At 36.9% G+C, this 16,440-nt stretch overlaps 1 protein-coding gene across 4 annotated transcripts in view; it reads left to right on the forward strand.

The window, feature by feature from the left end:
* Positions 1-16,440, forward strand: part of VPS41 (VPS41 subunit of HOPS complex) — a 114,492-nt gene that overhangs the window by 51,196 nt on the left and 46,856 nt on the right. For 3 of the 4 annotated variants that reach the window (XM_038161897.1, XM_038161905.1, XM_038161916.1), the window contains 3 exons: positions 9,141-9,260; positions 12,635-12,781; positions 13,985-14,051. In XM_038161897.1, the coding sequence (XP_038017825.1) occupies positions 9,141-9,260; positions 12,635-12,781; positions 13,985-14,051 (334 nt within the window). Of the gene's footprint in view, positions 1-9,138; positions 9,261-12,634; positions 12,782-13,984; positions 14,052-16,440 lie in introns of all 4 variants that reach the window. The other variant, XM_038161922.1, reaches the window with a different exon arrangement.

Consider the following 16,440-nt stretch of genomic DNA (forward strand, 5'->3'; position numbering starts at 1 on the left):
TCATAATGATCTTTGGCTACCTTTAAATAGCCCTTTGATGTAGCTCAGAAGGCTATTATGTGACTTTTAACAGCTAGAACAAAGACTTCTGCTTTTTCCTTCTCTTTATGCATTGTATTCTAAAGCATTGTTAATTGAAAGTGATTTCAGGGGGAGAGAAAGTGCAATTTTTATGTTAAAAACATGTCACAACAATTTGAGATTCAGAGTAGAAAAACCATTCTGTCTAGATAGCCTGAAAAAACGTAATTTATGTGTCCTGGGCCAGATTTTCTCCATTTTAATTTGTTGAAGTGGGAGCAGAAGTTAGACCTTAAAACTGATCTTTTACAAAGCATGTTGATCTTGGTTACCTGTGGGTGATTTTTTGGGTTGAGGTTTTGTTTGTAGTTTTATTTTAAGGAAATAAACCCAAGTATCTTCATCAGCTCTTGTCCATGGTGACGGGTTTTGTTGGTTTTTTTAAAATGAACTAGGGGGAATCCTTGGTGTAGTAGAGCTCACCCCATTCTAAGCACTTATATCTCTAGGAAGTCTTCTATTTGGATTCAGTTGGTATTTTAAATGTACATTAAGTGTCTTATTAGTGTAGGATACAGTTCTGACTTCCAGGTGGCTGGTGGTTCCATGTCCTACAAGTATCTTATATCACATTGTATATTTTCAGTCAAAATATGACAAGTTTTATTTTGAACAATTTCTTGAATTCATGGAATTTTCTGTTGCCTTCTGTTAAGAATTAAGGATGAACAATCCTCACAGATGCATCAAACTAAATGCCATTGCTCTCTCTTACCAGCACGTAAAAACTACAGGCTTTTAGCGCTGAATACATCTTACTTTTCATTAACAGTTCAGTAATATGTTTCAAAGCATAGGTGTGCTTTAAGTGGTGTGTGTGCTTGACAGATTTTTCTGGCTGGTAGAAGTTGGTGTTGTCCTTAAAATAATGCACTGTCAGTGTGTGTCTGTGTCAGCCACCAGTTTGTGAAGCTTTTTAGTGCTGATAAAAGGGGCATGGAAGGAGAGAAGCAAGGAATTAATAGAACAGGGCTCCGTCAGGTGGCAAAAGATCTTGCATTCACCTGATGCCGAACAGAAAAAAACATCAGGGAGTTAACACATTCTCTTTGGTTATCTTTGATTACTTGACAGGTTGTTTTATATTCTGTCCTCTGGGGAATGGTACACTCATTCTTAATACATTCATGCTTTGCTAAGGAACTTTCCTCCTCAGAAAAACTTTAATTGACATCTTAACATAAGGTATTTAGCATTGAAGCAAGTGTCACTTGATACCTGTAATTTGATTTTATTGGTACAGAAAACCAACAAATAAAGCCTTAAACCTTGAAGTAGAAGCCTTTCCCTTTCTCTCCTTTTTGTCCAAAAGGAGCATACGTACTTCTACAAAAGCAACCACAAAATGCTTTTTGAAAATTCAGGAAGCTAAATTCCACCTACTAAGAAAGCTACTTTCTTGCTTTTTCTGAGCATTCACGCTTCTCCTTAACTATAAAGCCAAAGTGTAGTATGGAAGCAGCAGGCATCAGGCAGCTGAATACAAGAGTGAGGAGAAGCAGGCTGAGGCATACAGCCTCAGGCTGTGGACCTCAGCACTCTCTCCCTGTGTCTGGGGGATTGTGCCTACTTAAGCAATGTTAAGCAACCAAGGTGAGCTCCAGGAAGGGGGACAGGTCCTCCTGTGGCTCCTGAGGTCTGTGCACTTTCAGCCTTTGCTTCACAGTGACTTCATTCCTGATAGCTGGCAGTGGTGGGAAGCATGTTGCCTGTTGTCTTTATCCCACACCAAGGTAAGAGTAACAGTACGAATATCTTCATTTTGGAGCAAACGTAAAAGAAAAGCTTTGCTTAAAGCTCTAATGGTATGCTCCTTGCCTGAGCTGCATTGAAAAACACAGTATGTATCATGTGAACTCAGTCCAAAGGTTTGCTGGGTCTGTTTTTGTTTTTGCTCTCTGGGAATGGTGACATAATGTATGTAAGCATTTTTAAAGTGGACTGGGCTTTTTTGTTTGCTTTGCCATAATTTTTTTAGAAAAATATTCTTCATAACAATATAAAATGTGTAAAAAAATACATTTTTCAGTTTAAAGATCCACTCATGGCATCCTGGAAATATTAAAGAGGGAAGGGGGAAAAAGACCCTAGCATGCTTCAGGGATGCACAGTGCAGGTCCTCAGTTCCCTGCACAGGTGGATGTCTGGAACTTGGGCGAATTGCTGCGTAATGCTGGGATTTGCTGTGTCTTAGAAGCTCAGCCTGACCTAAAGCTGGCTTAAGAGCAGTGCTCCCTGGGGTAACTGGTGTAATCATTGTGAGTTGTTGTAAGCTTAACTCTACCATGTGTATGTTTATATGGTTCCTTAACTTTGCTTAAGTAGGCATGTAGAGAAGCTTTTCTCTAAAACATGTTGTGAACTAATTAAATTGTTTGCTTATTAATGCATTAGTTTTTAAAAGAGCTTCTGTTAAACTTGAGATAATATTTTGGGTTGGTAAAGCTTATTTCACCCATTTTTCTAAGTGAATTATTAATATTATTTCCTAAGTGAATTAATAATATTATCTGTGCCTAGAAATAAGACAGGTACTGTGGAAATTGACACTATTTCAGTGAGAATCAATAGGTGCCATACTAAAAGGAGGTGCTTCCCTATTCTCCTCCTCATCTCTGCAATTAACCACAGCACTGTTGTGCTGATTTGGCAGATGATGGTAACCCTGAAATAATAACACTGTATATTGTAAATAATAGGGCATTTCTGTCCAGAGCAGACAATAGAGCTTCAAAGCAAGGGAAAAGACAAATACTGTGCTATTGAAGGCCATAACCTTCTACCTTTTAAAAAAAGGCTCTAATCTCAAAAAATAACAGGGTAAAAGCCAACTAAATGAGGGTGGTAAAGCTGAAAACAAGGTTTTCTTGATTTAACTCTTAGAGTGCTGGTCTTTCCCAATACACCAACTAAATAAATGTCTTTGGTTATGTCATGAGGGTTAAACAGACAGAACTAACAAAGAAAGAAAACTGAAGATTATTTCAGACGCAAAGTCAAGGTATCAGCTACTGTGACTTATGTAAAGATAACTTAAGGACAGCAAGACAAGTTAAGATTCCTCTCTTGGCAGAGACATCTTCTCTATTAACATCAATAACTAGATACAAAGATTTTTATAGTGAAACACTTATGAGAGTGAGTCCTCTGAAGTGATTGAGTCACTTTGCTGAATGTGTGCTAATGAAGAGGTTTTTTCAGTCTTCTCAACCTAGCATGGTAGTGAGGACCCAGCACAAATTAAGCAAATGTATTCTGAAGTATAGGAGTAGAATATTCTGTATCATAAAGGACTGGGTATCCTCATTTGCCTAGGACATACATTTTGTATAAGAAGTATTGATTTGCATATCCAGTCTGAAACGTTTTAAGGGCAAGAGAACCAAAATAGAACTGATTTACCCTGTGACTGTCAACAGTGTTATCTCTATCTATCTGTGTATATATCAACACAATGGGTTTTTATATATATATTTGTTGGAAATATATATAAAAACCTTTTTAATAATGTCTGTGTTTCTTTTACTGCAGAATATACACTGTAAGAACTGGTTTTCAAATACAGATGTGTCTGATCATGTTTGTCCCATTTATCCTCCCAGAATTAACATTTAAACATATCAATGCTTGTGTTTAAACATTAGACTCTTTTTTACTTTTATAAAAGCAGAGAGAATTTAGTGTTACCTAGGGGAAATTTCTTATAAAGAAAAAACAAACAAAAAACCAACGAAACAAAAAAACCCTATTTCAGTGTCAGAATTCTGGACCCATGGTAACTCTTGCCTGAAATGCAAAACAAGACAATCTAAATTCCTTTCCACTCCAGGTGGAGCAGCAACATACACAGAGAAAGCATGGTGATTGCAGACAGTGCACAAATGAGAAAAGCATTGCTGGGGATTTGTGACTGCTGTTAGGGGTAGTGGCATTTCTATGTTAAAGTCAAGTCTGCCAAGGAATGTCTCAGATATTTTTTTTTAATTGTTGCTTTTTAGTGTCAGCAGATGCACTTTGTGTGGTGAGTAAGTAGATGACCTTACCTCTGAACCCTATGATATGTACTTCATAATAACTGAAGTACTTTGACAAATTATTAAATTGTCAGAATGCTGTTTGCAGCACAGTCCATTTTTAGAAATTAGATAGTCAGCTGTTTGGCATTATATTGGGTAGAAGAGTACCTGACAAGAAAGGCAGATAGCTTTATAAGCTGTAAAATGTCACTCAGTAAATACTCAAAGGTCTGATTTAAGTGAAGAAGGAGTAAATACTGTGGCAATTTCTGTCCATGAACTGGATAATTTACCATAAGTAGGAAACAAACTGTAGCAGCAAGCAAACCACAATACTACTGGTCTGTTAGTTCCTTGCTATACAATGCATAATGCTCAGATGTATCCCATATTATTAAGCAGATGAGACTTTGATATGTAGTATGTCCTGTTTGCTTAATAAGCATTTCTTTTTGCTTGCATTTTTTCTTTATGGGTATTTGGATAAGCATTTCTTCTTTATTGCTAAAACAAAAATTCTCCTTGTGCTGTAATAAATTTGGTTTGTGTAAAGCAAATGGATCATAGTCCTACGTGCATGTAATCTATAGTTCTGTGTTTTACAAATGTCTGTGTAGAACCCTTTTCTTCATTGCCTGAGGTGGCAAGAGAGAAGGATCTAAGTGTATGAAATGTGTCTCTCTGCCTGCAAGACAGCAGGATTTGCTTTTCAAAGTGTTAATTCTGTAGCTTTTTGTGAATAGGCAACAGCTGGAATGTGGCAGTTGAGTTATTAAAAGTGAAGCCTAATAAAAGTCCTTGGCATTTTTTTGTATTAAACATCTCAAAATTTCTAGCTCCTCTGTCCATGAAGTACAGCAGTAGCTCCTGTTTCATCTCTCGCTGTTGCCATCACATACCTCCTGATGCTGCTGTGTGCCTGTGCCTCCTTGCTTGATTTCCCTTGACTGCACTTGCTGCCCTCCTCTCTGTTCACACCCCAGCTCCCCACACAACATTTTATGACGAAATTTTGAAAGCTCATCTTCAGCCGAAAGCTTGAGGCTTACATTATTCTCTGCCTTGTTTGAGCTCATTCCAGTCCCATTGTCTGTTTCAAATATAAAGTATAATTTAAAGTATGAAGTATTCAAATATAAAGTATTTTTTTTATTGTTGCTGTATGTTTTCCTAGGGATGAAGTATTAAACAGTAAGTCTTCATGAGGCATGCTGTTCTGTGTTACTCTCTGGTATCTGTTAATCTTGACTGTGCCTGTAAATATTTTTTTTTATGCTGAAAACAATAAATAGCTGTATGATCACTTGTAACCATGGAAATAGCATTTTAGATTTTTGTGGTCTTGCCTGGCTGAGGTGAAAGTAGTGACAGAGGCACCAAAACACAGGGCAAATGCCAAAGGTAGGCTCATCTTCACACTTAGACAAAGAACAGGACAACGAAATTACAGGGACTTTTTTTTTCTAATTTTCATTTTGTGAGATAAAAACTGATCCAACAGTTCTGCAGTAGGGAATGGAAATGGAAAAGTGGCTCTTCAGTTACAAATTGAAGACTTAAGCCTTTTTTTCATCACTCCACTAAAACTTCTTCAAATCTTTACACAGAAGTCACTGTATTGAAACAAAGTAGTGATGCTAGACATCATTAAAAGTGTGTTTCCTTTGAAATTTCTGTGAGAACAGACATCTTTTATTTCAGTATATTGAAACTAGTAATTGGTAGTGAGAATAAATTAAATTGAATTCCTTCACCATATTGATACTTCCAAAGTTGCAATCAGTCACCTCTTTGTTCAGAGGATTGGGAATTCCTGTACATAGTTTAAGACCAGGATTACATGTAGTTAGAGTTAATGCTAATTGCATGACAGGGTCCATTAAGTCCAAGCACTCATCTATTCTCTTTCCTGAATGCACTCTAAAATAGAGTGTTTAGCTCTTTTTGGTGTAGATTAATCTCCTGTTAATAAAAGATATGGAGAGATGTATTCACTAATCCAAAATGTGTATTCATGTATTCACTAATTCAACTTTTTTTAAAACCAAAAAGTGTCCTGCTCCATCCTCTTGTCTCATACATTTCAGTGTGTCATTTTTCGTGAAACAGTGTGGGTGGGGACCTTGATGCTAAAGGTTATTTCATTTTAGCTGTGTTATCAGGTTGCGGTGCATGCAAGATACACTGGAAGAGTGTTCTAAGCACAACTGTATTGTACATAACAAAAGAATAAGAAGTTCTATGAGAGCAAATGAAAAAAAACAGGGAAAACAAACTATTGCAGGGAAGCCAAGAAAGTGGGATTTTGGCTGCTGTTGAAATATAAGTGCTGTGAATGCTGACTTCCATAATTTAGGATTTATGGCAAATAAAGTCTTAAAATATTTTTCCCCTACCAAAAAGAGAGGGAGGTGGTAGGAAGAGCCCCTCCAGAGACGGTGGATTTCTTCTTACAAGTCTTTTGAAGTTTTAAATTACCTTCTGGTATGTTCAACATTTCAATGTGGAGACAGAGAGGAAGACTAAGAAAGAAATTAGGCTGTTAATTTTGAGAGAGATGCTTTCAGTAGACAGCAGTTCCAAAACACAGGAAAGTTCTGGGTTCACAAATTCAATTTCCAGGTGTCATTGCTCTAAGAAATAATAAATCACAGTATGTTTATCAACAGCACACAGATAATTGCACTGAAGATAATTTAGTTAAGCATGTTTTAAGATTGCATTATTTTTTGAGCCACAGTGTGCTTTGGCCTCAGTGTTTGACCTATTTCAGTTGCTGATCTGAAGAGGGGAATGATAGGGTGTTTCAGTGATTTAATTTCCATCCTTATTATAGCTGATGCCAGCCTATTGTCTTCTACTGCCGTGATCTGAAAGCTTGTGTTCTTAGGGTTGAGCATAGATGGAAGCAGGATTTTTCAAATTATCTTCTCTCTTCACCAGTTCTTTCTCAGATCACTTACTTTTCCTTGCAGTTTGTTACTCAGAGTCACGAAAAAGCATGATGTTCACAAACCATGAATAACAAGAAAGATGCAAAGTGTCATACCAAGTTTGCTCTGGATTTTGAGTATAATAAATTAATTTAAATCACAATTAAGTCACAAGCAGAAAAAAATTCCAAGTACAATTAATATAATTTACATCAGTGAGGTTTAACCTTTCACATCATCCACATCAGTTTTTGGAGCTTTTTCCAGTAAGTCTCAATGCAAATACCTTGTATTTTGCTGCTGTCTTTATTGGATGGTATTGAAAGAAGCATCCAAGCAGCAGTTCTTCTTCTGTCCAACTTCTCCTTAGGAAAAAAGTAATTTTCAGGTCTGGATCAGCACAGCACTTAGTTTTTATGGCATCTGTAGCGTCTGAGTGGAGATCATTCATTTGGGCTGAGGGCTGCTCCTGTGCTTAACATCTACCTACCAGTCTTCTAATGGAAATCCCTCCATATAGCACTGACTTGTGGGTGTGGATGTTACGCTGCTTTCAGTGGCTTGCCCTGGTAGCTGTGAAATCACATGTTCTGTGAGTAGAACTCAGTAGCCTTTCCATATGAGGGGAAAAAAACTATACTGTCTAAAAGTTGGGCCTTCCTGTGACCTATGTGAAGGACACAAAATCACTTTGCTTGAATTAAAACTTTGATGTCTGCAGTGCAATTCACACAAAAATTTCTCAGTAGACTACCCTACCTAGTGCTTGCTTTAAACTCTTGGAGAAAATACTTGTCTTCTGGTGCCATCTGGTGGCTTTAGGAGACAGGCAGTCTGATAATTGCCGTTAAAATCTCGTATTTTGTTTAAAGATCTTATTTTAAACAAGTAGTGTCTTAACACCTGATGTATTTATCCAAATACAAGTGGCGGGAAACCACATATAAAAAAGTGCATAAAGCTGGATGTTAGATAGGAAATAATAGCAGGAGTGATATCTATGGGTTTTAGCATGGTAGAAATCCTTGCAGACAGCTATTTCACGCATTCCAGTGTGAGGTGTGAGCTCAGGAGCTCAGGTTCAGGTTATGCATATGTTCATATGTGGGTATGCTCATGCAAAAGTTAGCAGGAGTGATATCTTGGAGTATGATCTCAGTAAATGCTTCAGCTTCTTACTTAGGTATCCCTCCAGGTGCTGCACTTTGCTTCTCTCAGAATGATTCCCTGTAATCCTGTTAAATAACTTAATGAGACATACAAAATCAGAATGTTCTGATTTGTGAGGGACCCACAAGGATCATTGAGTCCAACTCTTCAGTGAATGGCCCATAACTGGATTGAACCTGCAACCTTGGCATTGTTAGCACCATGCTTCAACAAGTCTGTATGGGCTGTCTTTCTGTGCAGACTTTCTGCATGTAGTTGGGTTTTTCTTTGCTGCTGAAAAGCATCTCATAACATCTTTTATCCTTTTAGTTATTCTAAAATACCTTCCTTAGTTGCAGAACTTGAGATTACCAATCACACAAGTTTTACAATCAGCAGCACTTGTGGTATAGTGCAGTTTGCAGATCTGGGACTAAACCACAGCATCTCTAGACCTCTGTAGTAGGCTGTGTAGTTCCACATGGAACCAAGAAAAAGGTCACAGGCTTGGGGATCTTTTAATTTTCTTTGACTGCTTGGTTTTTTTGGAGGGAAGGAGCCTATAACGAGATTGATGAATGTCGAGATCATTGAAGTGACCTGGTTTCTTTAACAAATTTCTGAAGTGTTGTCACTAGTGCTGTAGACTTAGGTTCGGAAATACCATAATTTATTTATCTTTAAAAGGTAAATAATTATACTTACTGTTATTTGGAGAAACTTGATGAAAGGCCTTCTTATTAATATTTTTTAAATTTAACAGGAATTCTGTAGTATACAAGATGCTTGATGTAAATATATTACAGCAAAATGTTTGATTGTATTTGCTTCTGTTTTGTGATAGGTGTGTAGTTTTCATTGCTCTTAAATCCAAACAGAGTAAGGGATAATGAAGAAAAAATAACTTCAATTGCATACAGTACTGTGTCAAAGAAATATTTATTGTTGCACTTCTTCATAGTTGCTGTTATATGAAAGAGGTTGGATGAATAGATGGAAGCCTTCGATTTTACATGAAGGGGAAGGAAATATAAGAAATATAAAATGGAGAGGGCACTTAATTGCTTGGGCTAATAATATGGTAAGTATTTTTCACCTCCATTACATGTACAAAAAAAATCTCTGTGTTACACTGATTATTGACATTTTTCAATGCTAATTGCCAGAATATTCAGTTGAAAAACTGTGAATGTGTAGAATTGGGTATAAAAAGCATTGAAGGATAGTCATTTATATGTCATTTCTTTCTGGAAATTTCTTCTGTTGTTTTCTGCTGGTTAGTCAGGGTTGTCCAATATGATTGCCACTTCTGAAGAAATTAGGAAAGTAGCTCTACATACTACTGTGGCAGTCGCTAAAGTACACTATTATTAATTAGAATTTTGATTAATGCAATTTATTGAAACAAACTGGGGAAGGAATGCCTATGTAATTCTTCTTTGTATAAATAATAGACTATTTCCACTTCCTTCCACCCCCTGAAAAAAAAATGAACTGTCTGGATTTTGTAATTTGTACTGAAATGACATTGTCATATGCACTTTCAATGTTGCAGATTATAAAAAATACAGTAATAATTTCTCATTTTGTTAGGCCACTAGAAGAAAGTTAGACTTAGAAGAAAATAGGCCCCTTTTGTTCTAAGTGTAATTTTAAAGGAAACCATTGCATTCATTCTGAGTGTTACATTTCACCTATCACTGGATATCTAATTGATGGGTCAAGCTCTATGTTTTGCACCTCAGCAGTGAGGAATATGTTTTTAATGTGTATCATGTCTAAATTCCAAAGTATTTTTTTAATATGTTGAAAGTGCTCCTGAAACACTAGCTTTTTTTCCTATTGTTTTTCCATCCTAAAGGGAGGCATTTATTAAAATATTTTCAAGCCATTGTTCTTTTTTTATATTTCAAAAGCAGTTTGATGTGAAATTGTTAAAGGTGGACTTTTGTTTATGTGCTTCCCTTTAATAACTCCATTAGAATGGAAGCTTCACTGAGGGCTTGACTGACATAACATTAGGTTATTTGAAGGTTTTGTTCTTTTCAGATCCATACAATTAAAATATGTATTCTAGGTCTCTGCTGGAATGGATAGGACAAGAGCTATCCCTAGAGATGATGTGCCACAACAGAGCACAGAGTACTAATAAAACATTGGGAGCCATCTGTCAGAGACAAAAAGTCATGGTCAGGGCCTGTCTTTCAAAGAAAAATGAAATTACACTTGCCCTCCAAAAGATTAATATATTTGGTTATTGCTCTTTCTCTTCTGCTTTAACTTTTTAAACTCCATTCTCTAGCAAGGTTTTGTGTTACACTTCTTTTTTCCCAAATCAGAGAAAATGTTTATAGCCTTGCTTCTTACTGTGTGTGCATGGCTACCTAGTTTTCATATTTAGGCAAGGTCTAATTCTGCTTTTTCGATGCATAGGTAACTCATGTTTTCTGCTTCTCCTTCCCTCTTCTCCTTCCTCCATGGATAATAGTGCAAGTTTTACAAACTGGGACATCTGAGAGACAAATCCGTAGAGGCATTTGGCTGCTGGTCTCCCATTTGGACAGGTTTTAGCTCATTTATGATGGGAAGTTGACTGTGGAAGGCCTTTCACTTATGATGCAAACAGGCATACCTGTTAGAGAAGAAGCCACTGCTCAAGCATTCTCACACCATTCAAGGAGTAGGCAGCTCCAAAAGAGCCAACAGGAGCCCTTTTGATTCCTTGCTCACTGCTTGTGCACATACTCACAGGCAGAGCATGGGAAATTACATAGCAACAACTAAAACATCAGTGAGTCATCAACATTATTCTTACAGTAAATCCATAACTCAGCACGGTACCAGCTACTAAAAAGAAAATTAATTGATAATTAATTACCAGCCAAAAGTATATCTAGGAGTAAGTTCAGAGCTTACCACCCAAGACTTCAAAAAATCCAGCTACTTATGCTAAGCAAGTAAACCTAAGCAAGCAACATACTATATCACACGATATTATAACTCTAAATAACTTAATCTTATGTAAAACTTATTATATTAAACAACTGCCTCTCAACACTTACAACCAAAGAAGATCCTACACTGTTAGCTTGAAAGCTACTTCAAACAGGAGCTGGTCTATCCCAAATAAGATTTGCTGCCATGTAGAAAAACAGGTGTGGTATGGGTCGCTGAAATCATCCTTGGAGACAAAGTAGTAAGATTTATAAAAAGCAACTTTATTAAAATGCAATTCAAGCAAGATTAAAAATTTTATGAGATGAGCTTAGGAAACACAAAGGATAAGATTGTTTATGTTACCTAGAGATCTGGGCTCTGTACATTGCAGATGTTTTGGTAAGTGTTTGTTTGTTTGTTTTTGATGTCTGCTAGCTGATGAGATGCTAGTGGAAGTGTGTTCCTTGCTCACAGTTCTTCAGTGACAAAGATCACTGAAAAAAAAAACCTCTACACCCACCCTCATACCACTTACCATGTGGTAAAAAAAAAGCAAAACCTGGCTTAGACCATGACCCCTCATGACTTTTAAACAGTTATATCTGTATATTTGTACAGCTGAGGACATAAAAACTCACAATGGGGGGAACATAAATAGGCAGGAGAATCTTTTAAATCAGTTTTGCCACTAGGAAAATCCTAACATGGCATGGCATCATGGTTGCTGACCTTTCAAGGTCTTTTCCATCCCCCTTTTCTGTGATTTTATAAGATCTATGAGCAGAAAAGTCCCTACTAAAATATTTTATTTTAGAGACTTATGTTTTAAATTACCAAGAACAAGTCATTACTTAATACAAAATTAACCTCCATTTTGCTATTGGAAACATTATAGCTTACCTTGTCTAAATGATACAGAAAAATCTAATTATTGGTTCTTTTTTTCCTCTGTCTCTTAAATGACTTTAACCTTCCTGGTTTTTAACTTCTTGTTCTATTAGTTTAAGAGATTTCCCTCCTGAGGAGGGAGTAAAAAAATCACAGCATACAAAAACCAAGCATTCTTTAAATATGCTCCCTTTTCTGTTTTAATATAAGAATTGAAATGCATATCTTGGGACTGAATTTGTTTATCTTAATGAGCTGTTGCTTTTTTTTTTCCAATGTGGAAATTTCTGTGTCTCTACAGGGACTGTTGTGAGAAAGCTGGGATTCTTTTTATTTCTCCAGGAGTAGCACCAGCCTAGTAAGCCAAACTGGTTCATGGCTGGAATTGCTAGTCTGTCACTCATTCACTTATTATGTCTTTTTATTTGGCATGTGAATTTAAAACATCTAAATTACTCTGATCCCTTTACTCCTTTTGTCACCTCCTGGGTTAGACGGGTTTTTTCTTGATGGCACACTCAGCCCTGCTCTGAAATTCATGCCGTAAAGTGCTCTGACTGCCTTAGCGTACAAAATGGTGAGTAGGAGTTTGTCATACTGAATAAAGTTCTCTTGGTTTTAAACTTTCAGGGCGTGAAGATACTTGACATGATCTCCAAGCAAAGAATTACCAATGTGCCTCGAGATGACATAAGCCTTCGCCCAGATATGTATCCCTGCAGCCTTTGCTGGAAGGATAATTTAACACTGATTATTGGCTGGGGAAATTCAGTAAAGGTGCAATTACCTGTCTTTGTAATAAATGCTTGCTGTTATCAAAGACAAACAGAGGATTGTTTCTGAAAAGTAAAGACAATCGAAAAAAATAGGATTTGGTTTGACCAGTGTTCAGAACTCTTGCTGCCTTAGAATGTCATTGGACTGACCCTCATGAGGAGGAGGAGTGATAGGCACCCACCAGTGAGACAGATCTCTGTGTGAGAGCATGCAGTGAATGTAATCCTCAGGGACATTTCACTCCTTGGAGAGATTTGGTCTTTTGAAAGCTTTTAGTGTGCTGTTGAATTAATTTCTTTGGACTAGCATTACAGAAGAACAACTTACCATGAGGTATTTTTGGAGGGGATTGGTCTGGGGGCTGAGGAGGTTGCAGCTGCTAAAATAGCCACATGATTTTGGTCAACCATGGGGGGAAAAAAAAAGGGTGGGTGAAAGGACAGACTGCTTAGGGTTTTGTTATGTTTCAACAGAAAACTGGCATTTCAAACTTGTGTGGTGCAGACTGATTATCATTTGCTCAGACCAGCACATGACATGAGTTTGTTACAAGCCTGTTAGCTGTTTTCTAATAACAGACTGCTGCATCACTGCACAGTGGGAAATTAAAAGTGCCTGATAGAAATAGATGGAAAGGGAGGGTGGAGTGAGGTAGGTGACATGTAAAAAGCTTTTGGAGCATTAAGCTTAGAGTTTTATAAATGAGAGTTTTATAAATGATGCCTAAATTTGGCATCTGTCTTCCCCCTTCTATTTGCTTGTGCTTCACAACATTTGATTCTTTGCATTTCTTTGTATGTATGTACTCCCCTCTTGTAACTGGGAGGAGCAATAGCAAACTTACTGAATAAGAATCAGGTACCTTGAAAGATAATGAGATGCCAAGTGTGAGAAGACACCAAAACCAAACTCATAAATAAATGCTTCTGTGAAGAAACCACAGTGGGCATGTATTTTCACATTTCTTTTATGTGTTCCTCTTCTCTCCCAGCATACTTACAAGGCTGTGAACTGCAGCCACTACTTTTCTGTGTGGTTTTCTTTACTGAGGCATCATTACTGTTTCACAGCTTGTGTTTTTCAAAATAAAGAAATCCATGTCAGAGAATTCCCAGAGATTGCTTTTCTTACTGAGGCAAAGTTAGTGTCATTTTAGGAATTGCAGCTTCCTTATTGTAACAATTCAAATCTCTTGTTTCCTAGATTTGCTCAGTAAAAGAGCGGCATGCCAGTGAAATGCGTGACCTACCAAACCGCTACGTGGAAATAGGTATGGTTGTATGAATTCACTCCATTTTAAAAGGAGTTAAAAGTCTTCTACATTCTAGCCAGAACAAAACTGTTACACTTTGGAGGCAACGTGTAGTTGTAACATAAATGTCTCCTCATTTTTAGTTGCTGAGGTTGTCATAATGCCCTTTTGCCTAGATGTGAGGGTTTTTTTCTAGAGAACCTTAAGTTCTGTGATCATGTAATATCAGAGATACTTGTGTGACCAGTGGATGCCTTAACTTTCCCTTCATAAGATTGCTTTAGAGAACTTGAGTTATCATCTTGGTTAAATGATTGATGGTCAGTGTAGCGATAAAGAGAAAATAGTTACTACTTTATTTGATTATATATTGTTTGACTACACTACTCATAACATTTTTCTCTTCCCCCTCCCCCCCCCCCCATAAAAATCTCTGTTGTAGTGCTAGGAAATTGATTTTAATTTATTTTTGTTTCCTTTCTTGGCTTCTGAATTTCACTTTTTTGTTTGCTTTCTTATTTTTCTAGCTCATCTGATGTGAATAAAATTTTATTATTACTGATTATTGGAAAAGTTCTTGACAAAGTAAAGTGGAATTCAAAGAAAATTTGGAAGGGAAGTGAGGATGTAAATAAAAATTCACAACTGTCCCCAGAAGTGCCTGCTGGGGAAAAGAAGTATCTAGGAACAGATAGTGCTGGGAAGATAAGCAGGCCCTCTGACTCTGCAGACTAAAGTGGGCAACAGTTTGTAGGCTTTGATGCTCCCTTGACTGTAGTAACATGAGATTGTAAATAGGGTGTTCAAGCAAGATCCTGAATCATGCCAGTTTGGAATGGTGCTCTGCTTTCTGATTTCAGGAAAGGACTGTTCTAAAATAACTTCTGAAAATCAGCTTAGAGACTTGTTAAGCTCTGCAGGGAGTCTGAATTCTGAGACATTGATGGTGTGCCTGAGAATTAATTGAGACCTGAAAGCTATTTGTTGTTTAGGATTACATAGTGCAGACAGTCTGCTAACTGCAGAATTCTAGGATATTCGCAATAATTTTATCAAGGACAATTTTGGTCATGAATTTTAGCCTCAGATCTTGTATATAATATTTTCTGTAGTGTAAGTAGCTTTTAGAAAATAACTAAATGGGTTTGGTCACCTACTGAGAAGTGAACAGAGGTAACTTCTATTTCAGCTGTAAAGTGTTTATATGGATGGTGCTAGTTTTAGGTGACTGTCTGTTGGAACTTGATTAAAAAACATAAAAGGTTGTCATTGGGCTATTTAGGTGCAGACATGCAGGATAAAGATTTACATGGAAGTAACTTTTTCATCTTAAAATTTCTCGCCTGCGGTTTTCTATGTAGTCTAGAGGACTGGTATTTTATCTCACTTAACCTGTTAATGATGTGCTTGAGATTTTATTTTCTGGTTTCAAGTCAAAGCACTGAAATTGCTTTGCTAAATGCCATCCACAGCACTCTAGAACTTGGGAGGATTGGGACGGAAAAGAGAGACACATTGCTTGTTCAAGTCTCAGTAGAAATTATTAGTCTTTCATATAGTCACATTGAAAGTCTTCTTGACTGCAGTATGTCATGCCATAACATCTATTTCAATTTTATTTCATCATTACTTTTCAAAGGTATAGCTGGAAAGTCTGATTTCTATCAGACCTGCAAACAGTATCTTTTTTTTTTTTGCAAGACCACTAATATCCAAAGTGAATGTATAAATTGATATACTTGCATAAAGTAAAGAATTTATACAAGGCAGGAATATAATCCTTCAATGCAAGGACAGTTGAGTATCCTTCAGGTATTTTGACTCATAAGATCTTGTCAACAGACTTACAAACCCTTAACACAGTATTACTTTTGTCATGCTTAGTGGTGTGGTGTTTTTTAAATTTTTTCTCCCTGCTTTTACATTTTTCACCTGCAAAGAAACCCAGAAGTGGAGCAGAAAACTTCATAGTTGCTTCTTTGGTCATCAGGGTAATACATAGGGAGTCTGTGATAAAACAGTGTCCTGTCATGTGTTAACAGTTTCAGGTTTATGCTGTTTTAAATTCTGAGGGCCCCTAAGTTCTGTGGTGGTATCATAGAAAACAGTATTTCCTGCATTGCAATTTAGGTGCATAGGAACCTGTTTAACAAAGTTCCCCCTCATCTTCTGTTTCTGTCTCAAGAATTAGCTATACTTACTCTAAGGTGGGAAATAATTTCAGTGTCTGCTGTGATGCTAAACCCCACAATGTGTGAAAGTTACTCCCCTGAGCTGTTCTAGTTGTTTTATCTTAAAGAAGATAATGCTATGATTATCTGTAAGAGAAGATAGGTGAATTATACAGGTCTCATGCACTGACATCCATGTGGAATTGCTAATTCAATTACATCTTTCAGTATATTAG

Source organism: Motacilla alba, chromosome 2 (assembly GCF_015832195.1).
Source record: "Motacilla alba alba isolate MOTALB_02 chromosome 2, Motacilla_alba_V1.0_pri, whole genome shotgun sequence".
In the NCBI taxonomy this organism is placed as follows: Eukaryota; Metazoa; Chordata; class Aves; order Passeriformes; family Motacillidae; genus Motacilla; species Motacilla alba.